Source organism: Bison bison, unplaced genomic scaffold, assembly GCF_000754665.1.
Source record: "Bison bison bison isolate TAMUID 2011002044 unplaced genomic scaffold, Bison_UMD1.0 scf7180017864525, whole genome shotgun sequence".
NCBI classification, from domain to species: domain Eukaryota; kingdom Metazoa; phylum Chordata; class Mammalia; order Artiodactyla; family Bovidae; genus Bison; species Bison bison.
Genome location: NW_011495076.1, coordinates 7,042,900 through 7,065,446, shown reverse-complemented (window position 1 = coordinate 7,065,446; position 22,547 = coordinate 7,042,900). Strand labels below are relative to the sequence as shown.

At 42.8% G+C, this 22,547-nt stretch overlaps 1 protein-coding gene across 1 annotated transcript in view; it reads left to right on the top strand.

Annotated features, from left to right (window-relative positions):
• Window positions 1–19,185, top strand: part of DOCK4 (dedicator of cytokinesis 4) — a 477,425-nt gene extending 458,240 nt beyond the window's left edge. The window contains exons 44-52 of the mRNA XM_010831178.1: window positions 4,019–4,138; window positions 4,486–4,607; window positions 4,937–5,057; window positions 6,063–6,144; window positions 6,277–6,386; window positions 8,924–8,996; window positions 10,724–10,837; window positions 13,491–13,552; window positions 16,554–19,185. Coding sequence (XP_010829480.1) covers window positions 4,019–4,138; window positions 4,486–4,607; window positions 4,937–5,057; window positions 6,063–6,144; window positions 6,277–6,386; window positions 8,924–8,996; window positions 10,724–10,837; window positions 13,491–13,552; window positions 16,554–16,994 — 1,245 coding nt within the window. The 3' untranslated portion in view covers window positions 16,995–19,185. The remainder of the gene's footprint in view (window positions 1–4,018; window positions 4,139–4,485; window positions 4,608–4,936; window positions 5,058–6,062; window positions 6,145–6,276; window positions 6,387–8,923; window positions 8,997–10,723; window positions 10,838–13,490; window positions 13,553–16,553) is intronic.
• Window positions 19,186–22,547: the final 3,362 nt, after the last annotated feature.

Here is a 22,547-nt window from a genome sequence, read left to right as displayed (position 1 = left end):
TCTAGCAGTCACCGGTTACAGATTCAGTTGTGATATATCCTGACTTGCTAATTTCTACTTTTTCTTCCCACCTAGATACGGGGTTGGGGTGGGGAAGGACAAAAAAATTAGTAGACTATGGCAGCCCCTTATAGCAAACATGTCACCCCTTGGAACATTCTTTGAATGCTCTGTCCCCAAAGACTTGATGCCAACTTTTCACTCAAGATTTTGGGATCATATAAGTTCAGGCCAACTTAACATGAATGATTCAGTAAATGAATGAATGAGATTCATACTTAAATGTTAGACTAAGGAAGTGGGCAATCAATAATACCCTTTGCTTTAAAACAGTATCACGCTGTTTAGACAAAACCTGTAGATCATATGACGTAGACAGAACTAGATACAATCTCATCATCTTCAATTCTACAGAAGCACAGTTGGCTTTTATTTCTTTGGTTCCATCAAATACGAAGAACTAGGGTGAATAATCTGTTGCTTTCTCTTCCCCTGTTGATAGCTCCTGGCCTGAAAATGGTTTGAAAACCATTTTCAAACATGAGATACATTATGGGAGATATTATGGTGGAGAGGCTGGGTTCAATAGGAAATGAACAGGAAACATTTTATATCTATGAAAAATGGAATACATATGATAAAATGTGACAGAAGCATCTCTTTCCATTTGATAATGCCAAATTAATAAAGCATGTTCTAGGAAACAAAGCATGGACTAGGAAATGATGATGCTGTATCTGGTTTTAGTCCATATTTTATGCTCTGTAGGCTTAGTCCACAAAATTGATACTGAAGGGAGAGAAGTGGCCGTGGACCAGGACCGTGGGTGGAAGAGTCAGTTGGACAGCTTCTGGAAAAGAGGGATTACTTGAAGCTGACCTGCAAGGAAATAGAGGAAAAGTTAAATTCTCACTGTGGCCCTAGGGTTGATATAGATGCTTGAAATGAAGTGAGCATCTTAGGTCATCAAGTACTTAGGATTATGGAATGCCTTTAGCCTTTGTTGATTTTTAATTCTCTTGTGAGTGGTTTGTCTCACCCCAGGATTCTTACCTGCTGTATTCAGTCTGACTGAACTCTTTCCCTCGAGTTAAAATCAAAAGGGTTAGAAAGCCTCTCAATATTCCAGCAAATTTGGAAAACTCAGCAGTGGCCACAGGACTGGAAAAGATCAGTTTTCATTCCAATCCCTAAGAAAGGCAATGCCAAAGAATGCTCAAACTACCGCACAATTGCACTCATCTCAGACGTTAGTAAAGTAATGCTCAAAATTCTCCAAGCCAGGCTTCAACAATACATGAATGTGAACTTCCAGATGTTCAAGCTGGATTTAGAAAAGGCAGAGGAACCGGAGATCAAATTGCCAACATCCGTTGGATTATCGAAGAAGCAAGAGAGTTCCAGAAAAAGCCGAAGAATTGATGCTTTTGAACTGTGGTGTTGGAGAAGACTCTTGAAAGTCCCTGGGACTGCAAGGACATCCAACCAGTCCATTCTGAAGGAGATCAGCCCTGGGATTTCTTTGGAAGGAATGATGCTAAAGCTGAAACTCCAGTACTTTGGCCACCTCATGCGAAGAGTTGACTCATTGGAAAAGACTCTGATACTTGGAGGGATTGGGGGCAGGAGGAGAAGGGGATGACAGAGGATGAGATGGCTGGATGGCATCACTGACTCGATGGACGTGAGTCTCAGTGAACTCCGGGAGTTGGTGATGGACAGGGAGGCCTGGCGTCCTGCAGTTCATGGGGTCACAAAGAGTCAGACACAACTGAGTGACTGAACTGACTGAAGAAGTCTCTCAAGAAAAAGATTGAGGAAGCTTTGTTTTGTCTGCATCATGGGACCCTGTGGAAAGAGCTGTGGCCTAGGAAGCATTAGATCCTATCAAGCCGTGCACGTTATAGCCTTGTGACCTTGGGCGAGTTACATGTCTTTGCAGGACTGTAGGAAGCTGGGAGGGCTAGAGAGGGATAGTCCTCTGGGAAGTGGTTCAGAGATCTGTCTAGTAGACTCGGAGGTACACAGCCCCAGGGCTCCTTCCAGAAAGGACCTGTAGCCCCACCTGCTGGAAGACACCTTGGCCTCTCAGATCCTCCAGCATTGCCTCTGCTGCAGAGTGTCACCTAGCCTAATATCCCTACCTTCCTGGATGACCTGCATCCAGTAACCAGGAAGGAGAGGCCCAGCCTGGCCAGTTGCACACACAGTGCAACTGTGACAGATCATTCAAGATCCAGAGCTGCCTTGGGGTCGGCAGAGGCTTTCAGGATGCCATGCAGGTTCAGTTTCCTTTTTGGTCAAGTCCCGCTCTGCCCCTCCCTCCTACAGGCAGTGATCCCAGGGATACTCCCCAACAAACATCCCAATGTCCATGCCGAAGCCTACCTCCAGGAGAATCCAACCTGCAGCGTTACCTGGACAAAAGGCCGGGCCCTTCGCAGCCAGTGTCCAAGAGGCAGAGGACCAAGGGCCCTGCCCTTAGACTCAAATCCATCCCTCCTCCCTCCCCACAGAGACCGGGCTTGCCCTTTGTGCCTCAGACATACTTCACTTGACATTTATTTCAAGGTGTTTTTATCTTTATGCAAATATTACAGGCAAAGTTGCCACAATTCTGACCCTTAGGAAGGTACTGGATGCTCTCACCCCCACCGGGCCACTCATGTCTGCCCTGAAGCTTTCAAACTTGAACCATCATGGGCTGTAAAGATAAAAGAGCATCTAGTAGTGATGTGTGATTTGTTTTCCTCTCAGCCTCTGAAATGTGTCCTTTTGACCACTATAGCATGGGGCATTTTTTTAAATGTAAAAGATGTCTGCTACTCCCATCAAAGGAATTAAGCACTTTTGACCTAGCTGTACAAAGGAAATGTGAATGTTTACATTCATCTCAGTTTAGGTTCTCAGAGCAGGAAACCTTTTTTGAAAATAGGAACTGTTCTTTTTTGCATTATAATAAGTGAACAAGAATAATATTTTTAACAAAAACAAGCAGCATAGCAACTGTTACAGAATACCCTCTCATTTGTTCCTTCCTCCCTGATAGGTTCTGAAAATCTGAGAGAGGGAGGGGTAGGGACAGAGGAACCCATGGGAGAGAGAAGGGGAACATGGCCGAGAGTGCCATCCAGAAAAGAGGTCCCTTGGGGAGTGCCACGTGGTGCGTGCTAAGTCACTTCAGTCATGTCCGACTGGCTCCTCTGTCCATAGGATTCTCCAGGCAAGAATACTGGAGTGGATTGCCGTGCCCTCCTCCGGGGGATCGTCCCGACCCAGGGATTGAACCTGTGTCTCTTACATCTCCTGCATTGGCAGGCGGGTTCTTTATCACCAGGGGGAGAGCCACCTGACTCTCCTAACAGGGAGCCCCCATCCCTTGTCCCCTCCTGAGAAGTGCAGGAAGGGGCCAAAGGGGCACTTAACTGTTTAATATGGTTGTTGTTATGGATTGAAAATACATGGGAAAGAAACTTGGGGTAGTAGGACAGTTAAGTCTTTGGAATCAGACTTAAATTCAGATTCCCATTTGTCCTTTAGTACATGCAGAATTTTTCTTTTTTCTTTTTTAAAATTATGTATAATTGCTTTACAGTGTTGTGTTAGTTACAGCAGCGTGAATCTGCCATATGTGCACATATGTCCCCTCCCTCTTGATTCTCCCTCCCAGCCCTCTAGGTCATTACAGAGCACTGAGCTGAGCTCCCTGTGTTATAAAGCACTCCCCACTAGCTAGCTGTTTACACAGGGCATTATAATGTATGTCAATGCTACCCTCTCAACTCATCCCATCCTTTCCTGCCCCAACTGTGTCCACAAGTCCTTTTGCTACATCTGCGCATGCAGAATTTTCTGATCCTCAGTGTCCTCCGCAGTAAACTAAGGATTGCTCCTATCTTGTCAGATGGGGAGGTTAACAGTAATGTATGCAAAATGCAGGGCACCATGCTTCAATCCCCAGCAGGCACTTAAGGTGGTACTCACTCATGCGGATTTTTCTCCTTCTATTAATCTCAAGGCACAGATTTTGGAATTTGGCTTGGCTGTGCACGAGAAGTTTGTGCCTCAGGATATGAGACCCCTTCACAAGAAGCTGGTCGACCAGTTCTTTGTGATGAAGTCCAGCTTGGGGATCCAGGTGTGTACACAAAGGGTCCACCAGGGGGCAGTCTGACTTCTACCATCTGCTTTTTGTTAGAGGGACCATGAAGTATGCAATAGTGACATCTTTTGGTGTGTCTGCCAAACTGCACCAAAATTTTACCAGAGAGCCCTCAAATATTAAAATTGCATTAACTTCGGTTTGCCACACTTAACTTTCATGAAAACAAAAAAGTAAATGAGGGAAGGCTTAATGACTTACATTCCTAAGCGCCTGTATAAAGGTTTTATGACCATCAGAATGCACAGTATAGCACAGCACCTCTTGAGTGATTGTGCCCTTACCATTACAATTCTGAAATATTTTCTTTACTACCTGTTTAGGAATTCTCTGCTTGTATACAAGCCAGTCCAGTCCATTTTCCTAATGGAAGCCCTCGTGTGTGTAGAAACTCAGCACCTGCTTCCATGAGCCCAGATGGTACCAGGGTAATTCCTCGACGCAGGTAAGTCATATTCTGAATTATCTGACAATTTGGCATTCCCACAAGATGATCCGGAACGATTCTCTCGTTCTTTATGGCACAATTTGTCAAATACGCGGTTTCTTAATGAAATAAGTAACCCTAGAGGCAGCTGCAGACATCTGCCACTGGTGAAACAGCAACAGCATGAGAAATAAACTCAGACATTTGATCACATTGAGGCAAATGGGAGGCGACAAAATGGGATGTATATATTTTTTTTCCCTTTGGTTTTTATACCATGCCAGCATGTGATAAAGTGCAATGTAGAGACTGAGTTAACGACCATTTCTTTTTCTCCCTGAAAACAGCCCATTAAGCTACCCAGCTGTCAACCGATACTCTTCCTCCTCACTGTCCTCACAAGCGTCTGCTGAAGTAAGCAATATTACAGGGCAATCAGAAAGCTCTGATGAAGTCTTTAACATGCAGGTACTTGATCAGCTGTTTTCTTTTTGTCTGGTCCTGTTTATTCCCTTTCTGTCTCAATCATGAGTGTTTCCATTCACTCTGCTGTGCTTAGGAACAGACCTACGAGCGAGAATTTGACCTAAGGACAAACCTTTACACACCTGTATTGCTTTATTGGTCCCTGGAGTCTGCAAACCTGATTCTCTCAAAGCTGCCCCGGCCACTCTAGGAAGACCTGAGCCAGCGGTGGGCAAGCCCGGCCAGGCCCTACGAGGGGAACTTGGAGCTCTGCCTCTGAGTCAGGTCTTCAGTCGGGTGTCCTGGAGCTTGTCACCACCGACCAGCTGCCTCTTAGCGTTCCTAAGTGTTTTGTTCTTTTCCTTAAGAAGATATGGTTTAGGGGCCCATTCTAAGATTTCTCTACTTAGTTTTTTATCATGGGAAATTTCCAACATATACCTGTTTACTAAAGAAAAATAGAGGTTTTTAGGGATTTAAGTGTCAGTGTAACTCTTGCAACAAAAATTTGTGTTTAGATACAGCTAATAGGACATTGATAATCACTAGGTAAGACTCAGCTGAAATTTTCCTCACCTCTGTCTTTGGAAAGGGGGCATAATACATATTGCCAAATTCACGCTTTGAACATACGACGTTGGAGAAAAGGCACAGGCGTGTTCTCTGCCGTTTAGAGGCACTCACCCGTTTACCTGCTGGAGGCTGGGAGCCTTTCTGCTCGTGCTGCAGTCAGGGAGCCGCTGCTGACTGGTCTTTAGTCGTAGGCTGTATGGAGCTGAATTGAACACAAAGGCATTCCTTTGGCAGGTGTCAAAAAATCTCAGTTTTTAAAATTAATTCAGACAGGCATCCTTATTGGTCTGAGTTAGTGAGACTTTTCCATAATTCTTAATGGGCTTTTTTTTTTTTTGCTACTTTGGGGAAAAAAAAAAGTGATTTTGTTTCAAATGTGTCAGTGTAGTCTGCAGCCTTTAAGCCCTGTCTGATAACAGCTCTTGTGTTTTCCAGCCAAGTCCATCTACCTCAAGCTTGAGTTCTACTCACTCCGCCTCACCTAATGTGACAAGTTCTGCTCCCTCGAGTGCCAGAGGTCAGTGCCAAGGTGTGGGGTGACTGAGGGTGCCCAGAGGACCTTCCAGCCTCCCGCAGGCTCAGGCTTTCTCCTCCAAATGGTCCCAGCTCACCACCACCCTGACAAGCCTCTCTTTCCATCTCTTCCCAGCTTCTCCTTTGTTGTCCGACAAACACAAACATTCCAGAGAAAACTCTTGCCTGTCCCCAAGAGAGCGGCCATGCAGTGCCATCTATCCGACACCTGTGGAACCTTCTCAGGTAGTGTTTGTGGGATGGAAATTCTAGGAAACAAGGAAAAGTCTGGATGTTACTTATAGGGCTGCAGAAAGTCATGGTAGCTGCCAGAGACCACCAGATGGGCCGTGTTGACAAGTCCAGCTGGGTGAAGTCCACCTCGGCCCCAGGCCTGTTGTTAGGAATTTCTGTGTGAACTGTGGAATCTGACGTGGATACCTGGTGGTTGCCTGAGCAGTAAAGCTGAGAGAGAATTGGGAAATGATTTTTCCCACTTTGATCTATTTTGTTGCTGCCACTTGAACATTAAGAGAGGTCATGGGTGAATGAGTTAGGGGCGGGGTGTCTGTCTGCATGTGTCTGTAGCAGAAATTTGGAGGAACTCCTTGTACTTCATGTTAGGTCGCTTCAGTCATGTCTGATTCTTTGTGATCCCATGGACAGGAGCCCACCAGGCTCCTCTGTCTGTGGGATTCTCTAGGCAAGAATACTGGAGTGGGTTACCATGCCCTCCTCCAGGGGATCTTCCCAACCCAGGGTTTGAACCCATATCTCTTATGCCTCCTGCATTGGCAGGCAGGTTCTTTACCACTGGCACCACCTGGGTCTGCTTGCATGTGTCTGTAGCAGAAATTTGAAGGAACTTCTTACATTAGCCAAAGATCCTTGAGGAGAAGCATGGCTGCCACAGATTGCTTACCGAGGTATCCAAGAGTGAAGACGGTGTCTTTTTGCCTCTGCTATTCTTAAATGCACTGAGGAGGGAGTGGCTAAACCCTGGGGCCTCCCCGCGGCCCTCTCCACCCCACTCAGACCTGCTCTGCAGTGATCTCTCTCAGCCTCAGTGACTACAGGGCCAACGTTTTGACCCTCTCGGCCCTTTAAGCACTTTGAGGCGGGGTTTCAAAGGTAAAGATTCCTACGGAGCCCTGCATTTTATCGATTATTTGTGGATAACTCAGGAGCAGAGAATAATCGTTATTTATCCTCCAGCTCATTTTCTGTTTTTCCACACCATCCTGGCAGAAGGCTGCAGTTGCATCTGAAAATGGATGAGAATGAGGGGGATTTGTCTGGATTGGTTTCTCTCTGCTGATTGTGTGATCTTCCCAAAAGTTCCAGGATACCCCATCCACACAGCACTGACATGTTGCAGAAACTGTACCTGAGTGCATTTTCCTGAACCACCTGACTGGTTTAATCTCCCCTTGTCATGACTTTCAGTTTGTTTCCTCTGCTCCTGGAGAGCAGGTCACCAGCGTGGGGGACTCTGAAAGACCTCCTGATTAGCCTTTCAAGTTTTCTGCTTTTGGTAAAATTTGAAGAAGTGTGTGTTGCCAAAATTTCCATAATACACATTCCTCTGGTGTATCTACTTTTGAGGACTTGGTGCCTTTTGTTTAATATATTAGGTAGAACTATGTAAAACTGGCATTTTTGTGGGTTAAAAATTGCAACATACTAACCATTTCATATGTTTTAACCTAATCTAGGATTTAAAATGTAAAGTTCATTGACTAGAGATTTTTTGAGCTAATATTTCTTCTTTCTTACTTACATTTTATATTGCCAGTCTAGCATTTGTATTTATAAAGAGCACTGTAGCTTAACTGCTACTTACTGTTTATTTTTTCCATATTTCGTTACAAAAATTTATTTGCCAGTTATATTGGGTTGGCCAAAAAGTTCATTTGAGGATGGTATGGAAAAACCCAAACGAACTTTTTGGCCAACCCAATATTTGAAATTCTGTATAGACTTTTAATGGAGAAGGCAATGGCATCCCACTCCAGTACTCTTGCCTGGAAAATCCCATGGATGGAGGAGCCTGGTAGGCTGCAGACCATGGGGTCGCTAAGAGTTGGACAAGACTGAGCGACTTCCCTTTCACTTTTCACTTTCATGCATTGGAGAAGGAAATGGCAACCCACTGCAGTGTTCTTGCCTGGAGAATCCCAGGGACGGGGGAGCCTGGTGGTCTGCCATCTATGGGGTCGCACAGAGTCGGACACGACTAAAGTGACTTAGCAGCATAGACTTTTATTTATTTATTTTTTTTCAGCATAGACTTTTAAAACACCATTTAGAAACACTGTTTAAAACCTAAGGGTCTTCTCCTTTTTTTCCCTTAAATATAATTGAGTCATTATTGAACAATAATTCAGTAATGATAAGCCAATCATCAACAATGTTGAGCCAGTAATGTTTTATATGGCTTATTTTGGCATATGAAACATTTTTTAAAAACAAAAGGTTCAGTAAGGGCTTCCCAGGTGTCACTAGAAGTAAAGAACCCACCTGCCAATGCAGGAGACACAAGAGCTGTGGGTTAGATCCCTGGGTTGGGAAGACTCCCTGGAGTAGGGAATGGTAACACACTCCAGCATTCTTGCCTGGAAAATTCCATGAACAGAAGAGCCTGATGGGTCCAGAGGGTCGCAGAGAGTCGGACACAACTGAGCACTAGCATACACCATTCAGTTATAAAATAATCATCTCGTTTTCTAGATCTCACCTGTCAGTATCTTGCACCATAAAAATAGATTCTTGTGCCTTTCCAGAGGCTCCTGTTTAATCACATTGGAGATGGAGCCTTGCCACGCAGTGACCCCAATCTTTCTGCTCCTGAGAAAGGTGGGTATGAAGCCAGCATCTTCGGCAGTCGTGGAAAGTGTAACAGTGTGTTCTGGCTTCATTTCCTCCAGCCGCCCGTGTGTCCCTGTGGAAGGCAGATGTGCAGACCTTTAATGATCAGGACTGATCTTGTCTTTAGGGGATAGATGGAAGATAGTTATTTCTAATACATTCTTCACAAACTGTTTTCTTGTAGGATTTAACAGCAGAATCTGAGCAAGGTAGGGACTCCTGTTTAATGACTTTTGGTGTCATTCAGTGAGTCAGGGAGGCAATCCCTGTGCTACCTGAAACAAAGTGGCCAATTAGGCTACTTGTTCAACACAAGGAAAGTAAGCACCTTCCCAGATGGATCTTCGGTCCCGCTTTGTGTCTGCCTTACCAAGCTCATTCAGTCAGCTCATCTGTTGCTTGTGGGTGACTCAGATGCTATTGAAAATTTGCAATCCAGTGCATAATGGAGTGTGCCCTGCCTCAAGGTCACATGAAAAATGAGAAACCAACATATGTATAGCAGTTAATAGCCGATTAGCATGGGTCTGTGCAACACAGCCGAGGAAGAAGAGTGGATTAAATGTGACTTCCTCAGCTAGGGGGATGGGGGCTAACAGCAAGGCACTCGTTCACCTTCCAGAGTCAGCCTCAAAAATCAGAGCAGTCCCCAAGCCAGCAAATTAACAGTCACTAATGACATATCCCTGTAAAGTGCATTTTAATTGTCCCCATTAAGATCTCGACTGCACTGTCATTTGAGTACACCAATACATTAAAACTTTCCTCGGGAGATAGGAATCAGCAAGACTGTAGCCTAAATTACTTTAAAACACACATTTTGCTTTACAGCTACAAGTAAAATATTGATCTTTGTCTGGATAACTTAGAATTGTGATCATTTTCTCACTTCTTCTACCAAAGAAAACCCACAAAGCACCTTTTAAAGGACGAGAAGAAATGTTTTTTACAAGTGGTGGTTCCATCCAATTAAAATGGTAATATAATCATAAAATGTTGAAATTCTGGCTATGTCCACCAGGTGGCAGTGTCTGCTCAGTGAGCAAGAGACTGGCGCTCTAAAGGCTTGATTTTGTAAACCTCCCCTCAGAGCAGCTATTTATAACCTTGTATGTCTTGCCCTTGTTCCTGAGGGGGTTGTTCCATATTTCAGCATCTTACTGAAGTGTGGAGCAGGTAGATTACAAAAAAGGAATGATACTGTCAGCATTCCAAATTATTTTTTTAGGACGTTCTCCACTGTAGCCCTTTGACTTGAGGAACAAGGGCCAACAGGATGGTGTGGTGTGGCTATTCCTTGCCAGTAATTCTGCCAGGCATTGGAGATATTAGCATCCACTGCCTTCCCCCTTTTAGGGTGCTATTTGCCCAGAAAATTCCACTAAAAATCAAGTTTTAAAATAGTCAAGTGACTACATCTTCCATCTGTTATCCAGCATCTAAACACATTTGTAAATCTCAAGTTTCTACACTCTTTTGTCAAGATGTGTAGTTCTGACTGCTTGAGGGAAAAAGAGAGACACGCTATCACCCAATGAAATGTCAACTATAATTGTGAGATGGGCAATTAAATAAAGGGTTCACATTTAGGAAGTTTCCTTATTATTATTTGTAATCCAGCTGATGTTTTCATTCTGGATAATTCTGACTTCTAAGACTGAGTGCTTGCAGGGTGATGTAGACCATGTGATTTTAGCTGTGTTATTCCCTTCCAGCTGTGAACCCCACCCCTAGCAGCTGGAGCCTGGACAGTGGGAAGGAAGCCAAGAACATGGCAGATGGTGGGAAGCTTATCTCTCCCCCCGTCCCTCCACGCCCCACACAGACTGGTGGGTATTTGAAGCATTTAACAGTAATTTTTATAAAAATAACTTTTATTGACTACTCCGACCTGAATTCCTCAGAAAGGTAGGCATTTGGTGTGTCCAAGGTAAAAACCTTAGTAGTAGCTACAGAATTCATCTGCGGTGTCCCCTCTTTTTCTTCAACTCTTGTTACACTAAGCCCACGAGTGCACCATTCCTAAACTGTAGAACATTCTTCTCCTAGGTATCATCCTCAGAATTGGGGCGGGGCACCCGAACCTTGCTGAACCACTAGCATTTTCTCTATCCTTCCCTTGAATCACCTCATTCTTATCAACCTCTGCTAACTCCAGCCACTTTCTGCAGGACTGATGCCCCAGCTTCAGGTTGACCCTGAATAGGATTGACTGACTGGGATTTGGATAGGCTTGTGGAGAACAACCAACCAGTACCTTGCACCTACTGCTTAGACAAGACTGTATTCCAGGGTCGTCTTTCTCAAAGGCTTCATTCAAGGCTCTGCATCTCCTAGGGAGGTGGTTTAAGCAGCAGACCGGCTGAATCAGAATTATCTGGGCCAAAGCTCTAGAATCTGTGTTTTACCAAACCTTTCTAAATTTTGAGAACCACTGAAAATTATTCTCAAGAAACTTCCTTTCTGAGTTTATAACAGTAATGGGCCCCCTTTCCTCTTGAACAAGCCGTTGCTAGATGACCTGCATATGAGGGCAGTTTTTAAGAGAGGCTGTTGCACTTTACTAACTGTATCCTGTTGATGGGGAGAGCTTTTTCAACACTTCGCCTATATTTAGAGTCGTTTTGAAGCTTTACAAATACAACTAGCCTAAAGGCATGAGAGACTATGACGCTGTGTTTTTCATGGATTTTTCTGGATGGATTATCCATGTTTCGTTTGCTGCATTTTAACATCTTTCTAGCTTTTTTTTTTTTAACCGAAGAAAGAAAAATGACTCTCTTTTTAAAATAAACTGTGCTACCCAGTTTGTTTTATACTTTCCAAAGCTAGAAGTTGCCAGTAGATTTGGAAAGACATGTGAGATCTTCAAACAGAACAAGAAAAAACTGTAGCCTTACTTGATAATATGCATTGCTAGGTCAGTGTGACCATGGAAGTTTAAAACTCACCACCCAGTGCTTGGTGTTTTATTCATGATGTTTGTACATTGAAGCGACCTCCAGTTTAAACCTGGTTGTGTCCATAAAGTTGGAAGCTTGAAAAGTGTTTTCTAAGGGACAATAATATTCATGGTATTTAGGTTCCTAGGCTAATTCTACCTTGCAGGCAAGGACAGGGATAGAACTGTTTTGGGTCTTTTCTGGAGAAATATCACTCTAAACATGCAGTGGATACAGGGGCTGCTGGGTAGTCCACAGTGATGGAGTCAGGGGATGCCTAAGTTGAGAGGAAGAGGGTCCCAGACAATAAAGATACCATTTCCCAATCAAGCTGTGCTTCTCTAGACGTCCATGCTCTTATGCTATACTTGACTCCCACAACTGATGGGCTAGGAGAACTAACTGGCAATGGAACATGGCATGTGCTGACAGCGTGCCCTAGCACGCACGATGGATCTGCACAACCCCGAGGGCAGGCCCGGCCACTCGGCCTAGTCCCTTAGGCCCAGAGCACGCAGGTGGCCGTAGCGCTCCCCGGTTACCCTGGCAGTGCTGCCTTCCCTTCTGCACTGATTGCTGTCATGGTCTGCCCTCGTGTCATCCTGTGTGGTCACTGCTGGCGGGATCTGTAACTGTCTCTCTTCCCTTTGGCCTTTCTGTAGTTTTCTTATGAGCTGCAAACCCCACTGTGACAGCTGGGAGGATGGCAGCTCATCACAGGGGTTGCTGCTGCAACCCCTGAGCCCACTGAAAACTCTGTAGGCAGACCTGGGAAATCTGGCTTACGCTCATGCGTTGACAGTGTCATGGTTGGCTGTAGTATATGTGGTTATGCTTTGGAGAGCTTGATTTGGTCCACAAGTGCACACACAGAGCAGTCATCACACTGGCCTTGTCCCAGATGTAGGGCTTGAAAATCTGGTGGGAGAAACAAAGAGAGGGTTCTTCTTACCTTAATGATGACGTCCATAGGGTATCACCTCCTAGAGATAAAGGAGGTCCCAAGTACAGACATTTGGGAGAAAAATGGAAAACTTCTTACCCTTTATATGGATGTGGCCAAGGGTTTTCTGTCAATTTCAGGAATATTGCGGGGGGTGGGGTGGTGAAAGGGGAGACTGATGTCAGTACATTCCCAGGGACCTATTCTGAGCTGCCTGGGTGACCTGGGTCTTTCCATTCTTGCTCAGCCCAAAGCCTGCTCCCTGGCACCTCATGTGTAAAAGCACCTTTTGAAATAGACCAAGGGGCAGAGAAGCATCTGGGCTTTGAGGAAGTGGAAAGGACGCTGGACCAGTCACCTGGTTAAACCATCATGTGTGCTCTGGTGACTTTTCCCTGATTACCCATGTCTTGGAGCTGCCATCCTTTGTGGGGAATCCATTTTGGGTGGGCACCATTTAGACTCTCCACCCACGCCCCTCCCCCTTGCCTCGATCCTTGTGCACTGGATCATCTGTATGGGTTTGTACACACAGAGGGCTTTTTCAGGTAGTCAGTTATCTGGTTTTCTGAACTGAAATGCTCTGTCTCTTCACAGCTTCACCAGCAAGACACACGGCGTCAGTATCCCCCTCGCCTGCTGGGCGATCTCCACTGAAGGTACAGGCTCTTGTTTAGATGGGAGCTAGAAATTGGCTCCTTGCTACTTTTTCCCGTTACATCAATGAGGTGCTTTCATCTACAAAGACCAGGCAGAGAACATAGAAGGGGGAGAGGAAGATGGGCAAGAAAACAACATTAGACTTTCCCTTTGGGGAGTCTGCCGTTTCATTTCAGATTAGCAGCCTTTTTCTCCAAATGGTGGCAATGAGAATGTACAAACTAGAGTGAGAATATACACTGAATGAGAAAGAAATGGTCCCTAGGTATCTTCTAGGACATTTTCAGCCTTATCTTTTAGTTTAAGGCACATCAAAAACAAACACTTAAGTTGTAAAATAATCAAGATCTATTAAATATTCTCAAGTGCCTTTTTCATCAGTCTCACTCATTTTGAAAAGGCCAAACCAAACTTTTTCTCTTTTAAGATATTTTAGCAAGGCTTTCATTTACATTAGAGATACATACTTGATCATGAGAAACAAGACAGTAAAATGAATTTTAAAATCTCTGGGAAACAAACTGGAAAGCTTTAAAGGTCAGACATTTATTTTTATTTCATTTTTTTTAATTTTTATTTAATTTTTAAACTTTACATAATTGTATTAGTTTTGCCAAATATCAAAATGAATCCACCACAGGTATACATGTGTTCCCCATCCTGAACCCTCCTCCCTCCCCATACCAAGGTCAGACATTTAATATGAAGACATAGGCTAGTTAATATCTCTTAAACATACAAAATTCCTCATGAAGGTAAAGAATAATATTTAGTCTCTATCCAAATTGAATCAGACTGGCTGCAAGGATTGTTGGTGCATTCAGAGGTAGGTGTTCAGAGCTACTACACCAGAGGCTTAAAGATGAAGTGACTGCGACTGCGAAAAGAATGATTTGTACCTGAATGACTTAGGATTTGCATGCTGTGTTTCCTTTTTGTTGATGGACATTTCTAACTAATGTAAAAGAAAAAGAGAAATCAGCTTCTGCAAACACATAGGTGCAGATTGTGATCCTGTGCATCTGTGGTACTCAGGATTGTTGCTGGTAGAAATTGAGACTCTGGAAGGAAACCTCCCCTCCCCCTCCCCCCTTGCAGTGGAGAAAATTGCAAAAAAAAAAATTTTTTTTTAAGCGTGATTTGCATTGCTGACATTTCTGATGTCACAGTTTGCTAGTGGGTGCAAATTATCTGCTGGTTTGGTTGTCATACTGCCATGCAGCTGTTAATCGTAAAGTGCAAGGGACTGTATTCACCCCGGGAGCCATAGACTGTTATCTTAATGTGATGGAAAGAAAGCAACATGGTGTTTCCGCATCGTTACATTTCCCCTTACTAGCAAAGAACCCCACATGTTGCTATGGGATTCACATATGCATTTTTAAACTTGATTTGCAAATTAGTAATCAGATAAAATTAGGAATTATTCTTTTTTAATAATAGAATCAAAGAGTTGAAAACATTCAAGTAGCCACCAAATAGTTAGCAAAGTGGTGTATACTTTTTTTCCACAGACCTGCCTGTGTTCTTGCTGGCCGTAGGTAGCCTTGTAGCAGTGTCTACAAATCAGGCTTTGAAAAGATGAAACATTGTGTTGTAACTACAGGTGACATTAGAGGGCGTAGTGCTACCAAGTTACTGGCTTTGCTGTGCTTCAGTTCCGTTCACTCAGTTGGGTCTGACTCTGCAACCCCATGGACTACAGCACGCCAGGCTTCCTTGTCCATCTACAACTCCCAAAGCTTGCTCAAACTCATGTCCATCAAGTCAGTGATGCCATCCAACCATCTCCTCCTCCATCGTCCCCTTCTCTTGCTGTGCTTAGAATGCAGAAAACTCTTTTAAGAGTGTTTTTCAGCAATTAATTGAGGGAATTAACCCGTGGAGAAGACTCAGTTTACCTGCCCTATTTTGCACTTGAGGTCTAACTTTTAACAAAAAACACCAGTGAATTTGGATCTTTTAATTGGCCATTCTTGATCTGAGGCTCCTGATAAATGAAAGGATTTGTGTCTACCAGAATTCTCGTGTTTAAAAAGAGAGACCGAGGTAAAGTTAGTCTAGGATAACATTTCTTGGTTTTATAGGCCATTGTGTGATAAATGAGGAGGGAAAAAAAAAAGGTCTGTGGTGAAATAAGTTTAGCAAACACTGGGCTGAACAAAGTCATTGAGGTTCCGTTATTGCCAGATTTTAATGAGCTAATAGGCTCTGAATGGACTCAAGGAGTACATAGGATGCAGTATCTCCCAGTAGAATCCTCTGTTCACAGAGCGCTGTTAGGGGAGAGGGAGAAAGAGTGGGGAGAGAGAATGTGTGTGTGTCACTCAGCTGTCTCTGATTCTTTTGTCATTCCATGGACTGTAGCCTGCCAGGCTCCTCTGTCCATGGGATTTCCCAGGCAAGAGTACTGGAGTGGGTTGCCACTTCCTTCTCCAGGGGATCTTGCCCACCCGGAGATGGAACCCAGGTCTCCTGCATTGCAGGCAGATTCTTTACCCTCTGAGCCACCAGGGAAGCCCAAAGGGAAGTGCAGATTTTGCTGCCAGTGAGAAGAGACAGTTAACAAATGAGGCCTCTGTGTGATGTGGTGGTAACGGTGGGTAACGGGCGGATTCAGGCCCCATCTAAAGGGCCAGCTCCTGCTCAGCAACAAGAGATTCTCTACCGAAAGAGAAAGTGACCCCTGTTGCTAGAACTTCCAGTGCTTAAAGAAATGCACATTTGGTGGGAAACCGTCCTATTTGACAAAATTAACAACTGAGGCTTTTAAAAACACTGCAGATGAAACGTCTGGTCTCTCAGGCTACATAGCCTGAGGGCTGCCAACCCGCGGCTTAAGCTTTTGAGTCTGGCAGGAGCTCAGAAGTCTCCAGGGCAGGGCTTGCCATGCCTTCCCCAAGGGTGTAGGAGAGAGGCTTCAGACTCTGGGTTTTGATGGGGGACACAGCAGAGCTCATCACCCTTTCGCTGACACTCTGCCGTTTCCCCTCCGCACAGGGCTCGGTGCAGTCCTTCCCCCCCTCTCCCGTGGAGTACCACTCCCCAGGACTCATCTCCAACTCCCCCGTGCTGTCGGGCAGCTACAGCAGTGGGATTTCGTCCCTCAGCCGGTGTAGCACGTCAGAGACCTCAGGCTTCGAAAATCAGGTGAATGAACCGTCTGCGGCGCCGCTGGGGTCGGGGCCGGGCTACGGCGGCGGGTCGGAGGAGCCGGTGCGCAAGGAGAGCAAGACGCCGCCGCCGTACAGCGTGTACGAGCGGACTCTGCGGCGCCCCGTGCCGCTACCTCACAGCCTCTCCATCCCCGTCACCGCCGAGCCGCCCGCCTTGCCCCCCAAGCCCCTGGCGGCGCGGTCGGGCCACCTGGAGAACGGGACCAGGAGGACGGACCCCGGCCCGCGGCCCAGGCCCCTGCCCCGGAAAGTCTCCCAGTTATAAGTCCCTTTTCTATTTCCCTGCCACGCATTCTTTGCCGTTTACAAGACATTAAGAGGTATGGTGAAAAGACATCTTTAGTGTAGGCACTTTAATAACTTAACTCAGATTTGTCTTTAGATGAATGGAATTTAAACTCGCTTAATAGAATGTTGCACAATATTAAAAGTTACTGATCCCCAACGCCAGATGTCCCAAGTATGGCTGAATTTCATTACACCGTTTCTCGTTTGAAAGTGATAAATAGTGATAAAGCCTTCTTTTGTATCTTTTTATGTTCACTTTTTTTTTTTTTTTACATAGTTTAATCTCAACCAGTAAAATATTGTCGAACAATACGAAGCGTGATAATGTTGTATACTTTTTACTGAATACTTGATACTTCATGAAAGCTTATTAAGTCAGTGCACATCCTGAGGCAGTGGTCCTTACTTTAGAAGACTTCTGTAAATAAGGTGAGATTTCTGACTCTATCAACAGACAAATGAATGCACATCACCATAATTAAAAGTTAAAGCAGGCTAGTGAGATACACACTAAAGGAGTTGCAAGGATTGGGACTGGAAGCGGTTTTGTTCTTGAAACATACGTCTTTAAGGTTGCTTTTGACCTTGACTGCTGTCTACATTCTTCAGAAGCTACTCTACCAGTTGGTTGGTAAACCGTTTAGTACTCTGACACCATGATATCTACTGTATTTCTTTTCAAGGTGCAATTTACTTCCAGAGTTCCAATCAGGTTGATGAAGCAAAAGACCCCAGGAGAAATGTTTACTTGAATCTTGTGCTTCCTTAGATAATTCCCACTACCCAATTTGTCATTGAAGAAGAAATGTTCGTGTATTAAGTAGGCACAAATTAATGTGTCCCATTAACAAGAATTCAGGAATCAATACAGGACAGTATTAAATCGATAGAGTAAATGAAGAAAAAAAGTAGAGAAAATATATTAGCATGATTAAATGGCAAAAGGACTTTGAAAAGGCAAGGGCATTAACTTGCAGTCCTGCACAAAATAAGAAATTCCTCACAACTCCATTGTTACCAGTGGGGCTTGTCCTCTGAACTAATCCTGTTATCCTTTTGTTGAAGGAGGATGGCTATAGACTGCTGTAGCTTGAACATTATGACATAGCATCTTAGATCTAGATAGGGATGCTAATGCCACAGTCATAGGAGTGTGAAAAGAGAAAAGCACCTTGTATGTAGTAATGTATTTTGTATCTTGTTTTCTTTACTGACTGTTTATAACACTCAACTGACAATAGATATGAACTGTATTTTAAATCATACTGTTGAATATTTTCCCTCTTTTGTTGGGAAGCTCATTTTAGTTTAACTGTGTTTGTTTTTGTTGATAGCTTACCCAGAAGGCAGTGACCACTTTTTTATATTCCCTTCGAAACCGTTCAGCAGGTATATGCTGTTGAGACTGGTTATAGAGGTTTTCTATAATAAATGTTCAAGTATTTTTGTACATAACTGGTTAATTTTAATAAGAGATACCATTACATGTAAAAAATTAAAAATAAAAGCAAACTGTTGTGGATGCAGTATGATTGTTATAATTATGCCAAATACTTTATGTATGGAAAAAGAATATTTGTACATATGTGCTTTTAACAATAATTCTGCCATATTGACTACAGTTTTGAATGTCAGAAAAATTAATATATGTTAAAATATTTATGTTTAGTGAAAGTATTCTTAATAGAGAAAAGGAACATGAATTTTAGCTTTGTATCTTTCAAGTTTTTCAGTTGAAAATGTCTTGAACTAGCTTTTGCTTTTGATGATAACACTTTGTAATCACATCCTTAAGTATATATATATATCTATATATATAGGAAGATACATATTTCTGTTGCTTTAAAGAAGTAAAGCCTTCCTTCCATTTAAATAAGGTGACATGCTTAAGATAACAAAGCTCTGATTTCCTTTTCTTCTGTAATTTAATAGATTTCTTGACTAGTGCTTGGGCACAGTGTAAATCAGTGTTATTTGCTCTTGAATCCATTTTTACAAAAAAAAAAAATTGGGGCAATGAGCAGTCGATCATGTGCGTGTATTTCTGAAGCAGCTATATAGCAGAACATTTCAAGAGATTCTGTTAGCCCAGATGTTCATGTTGGTTGCTGCTGAACGGTAAATATTAAATAAAAGTACCTGATTAATCTTGGTATTTCTGTCTTTATTCCAGTCATAAGCATATCCTTACTTGAACAGAAGCTGTGTAAATAACTGCCAAATGTACAAAAGGAATAGTTGAGTGCTGCTTTTGCCAGCTGCACAGACTATCTGCATGCCTGCTTTCTCCCTGATGTTCGTGAAATGACAGGAAATACATTTAACACTGCAAAGTCCATGGACTACCAAATTTGCTAATAAAGCCTGGCTTTTAATTTTGTGAGCTGCATCTATGCTGTGTTAGATTTACAACATTTATGTCACTCAGTGCTAAGCAAACCACTGGCTAAAGCCTCTGTTCCATTCAATACCAAAACTCACTTCAAGGTCATTGTCAATGTCTTCCTGATGATTTCTCAACATTAAGTGATTTTAGAGCATTTGGGGAACATTTTCATCACCACTGAATCCACAAGTGTTTCGATTCTACAAGCTTAATTACAATAAGAATAGCTTCTTTCTCTAGTAGTCTTCTCTCTGGATTGATATCGATTGTTCTACAAAATACAACAAAGAAAATAACAAGCTACACAGCTTTGCCCTTATTTGATCTTTACACATTAAAAGATAGCTCTACCAGAATATCTTCTTAGTTATTAACTGAAATAAACCTTGTCCTCATTACATAATACCATTTAAAAAAACTTGAAAATTTGACAGTCCCCTAGTATAACTATTATTTTTACATATTCCTTTTGTCTTTTCTCTATGCATATATTGCACACTTTCCCTACATTAAGTTCTGGTTCCCCAACATAATTATATAATTATGTACCCCAACATAAGTATCACAACCTGATTTATCGACAATACAGGGCTGAGTTCACTGCCCACTGAAATAACAGAGAACGTCACTTCAACAGAGCTTTGGCAGTATCTCAGAAGGGCAAGGGCAAGATCAGATTTTACTGAAATTCTGGAGTTTTGTTTAAGGTAGATCTTTGAAGGAGCAGGGCTTAAGACTAGGTATAGATCACGATATAATTATTGAGGATTGGTAAGAAACAGCAGTCTTAGGACATAACTGTTAGTTAATAATTTCTATTGACAACTTGATGAGTCTATTGACAAATTACATCATAAAAATAAAGTTATTTACCCGGCAAAAAGACTCCTGGAAGAGTAAAGTTATACCAGCAAATATTGGAATATGGAGGTCATGTTCGTGTAAACTGTATGGACTAGATGGTTTCAGTTTTCAACAGGTATGTTTAACAGAGTCATAGTCACAGGGTGCTGGACAGACTACTCAGTTTGTTCTTGTTTAATGTTACCATACAGTAAGTATTTTCATATTTTACATGTACATAAAAAGCAAAGTATATATTCCCACCATTTACTTAGCCATTCCCCTATTACTGGACATGATATTATTTCCAGTTTTTCACCAATGCAAATAATACCATTGGCACATACAGCTTTTTCCATGTTTTAGATTAATTCCTTAACATGGAATCCAAGACTAAAATTGCAAAGGCAAGGGAAGGATGATTTTTGTTGTTATCTTGCATATTGGCAAATTATTTCTCAAAAGTATTGTAACAATTTTAATGCCACCAGCAATATTTTTCCAAGGTTGGATAGCAATGCCGTTATTTTTTGCTATGTGGGAAGAAAATATTGCTGCTTTACCTAAAATTTGAGAAAATATTACTCCACTAATTAAGTATTGTACAGAATTGTGTATAAGGAAGTTGATTATCTATAAAGAAAAGGAGAGAGAAAACAACATTAGAGTAACAGGCACTAACACTTAAGTATATCACCTACTGAAAATACTTCATCCCAGAGAAGGCACTTTAGATCCTCTGTTAGTATGGAATACTAGAAAATCCCCGACATTCTGAACACAAATACCATCTCTTATCCAGTTTACCGCCCCACCCTTGCACCTCCCCCCCACCGCCCCGCTGCATCATTCACAACCAGTGAAGAAGCCAAAAACCTAGCAGTGAGGACACTGAACAGCCACAATAAACGTCACCATCAGCTGAGTGAAATGTCCCAAGAAGATGAGGCTGATGAAATGCTTGATGTGTTTGAACTTACTGACAGGAGATGAAACTTTTGTAAGACAGTTGAGGGGTGGTTGAGAGAAGTACCTAGAAATCTATGCAAGTCAAAGGGAAAGGAAAAAACTCCAGAGAGGACAGAAAAATGTTTAAATAAGTAAATGTAATTATAGTATACCAAGGAGTCACCTCTGCATATTTACATAGCCTTGGAAATGTAAAATATGTAACCCCAAATTATATTGGAAAGATGAGGGTAAGGAAGACGTGTGTATGTAGTGAAAGTGAGCGAAAGTTGTTCAGTTGTCTCCGACTCTTTGCAACCCCATGGAGTATACAGTCCATGGAATTCTCCAGGCCAGAATACTGGAGTGGGCAGCCTTTCCCTTCTCTAGGGGATCTTCCCAACCCAGGGATCAAACCTAGGTCTCCCACATTGCAGGTGGATTCTTCCTGCATTGCAGGCAGATTCTTTACCAGCTGAGCCACAAGGGAAGCCCAAGAATACTAGAGTCAGTAGCCTATCCGTTCTTCAGCAGATCTTCCCAACCCAGGGATCAAACCAAGGTCTCCTGCATTGCAGACGGATTCTTTACCAACTGAGCTATCAGGGAAACCTAAATGTGTAACCACCTTTAGTGGTAAGGAGGAAAAGTTCCCCTGACCTGCAGGGGGATCAAACCCGCAACCTTGGCATTATTAGCACCACGCTCTAACCAACTGAACTAATCAGCCATGACATGTATGTGGAGAATAACAAATTCTCTCATATAGGGATGTCAATCAGAAATGCCTAAAATTTAAAGACAATCAAAAAGTAGCAATTTAAGATGTTTTTTAAATCTAGATATAAAAGCAAAAATTAAGAAATAACTTGAAAATAATGCCCTCTGTGGAGTGAAATAATGGCTGCAGGACATTCCTGTTTTTCACAGTGGTTTAAACAACTATATGCATATTTTAAGAGATTTTTTAAAAAATGGTTTCTACAATGTTCGCCACACTGGCTTCACTTCTCTTGTTTTTTTTTTCCTTCCAAATTCAAAGCAGACCTGGATTTGGAACTCTTTGAGAAACACATATAGAGCTTGCCAGAAGATTTCTACTTCAAAAGCATGGGTGCGACAGGTTATAGGGAGTAAAGGGGAGGAGTTTGGACCCATATAAAACTCCTCTGGGAGAAGTGATTGGCAGTAATACTAACATTTTAGTTCCAGTCATGACTTAAGCCTGTCCACTAAGTCATTTGCAATTATTTTTAAGGGGCTGACTCCTCCTTGTTTTTTAGTAGCAGCGTGAAGCAGCCAATAGATAAAATTTTTAGGCATGTCTGAAAAGAACACTGCACACACCAACAG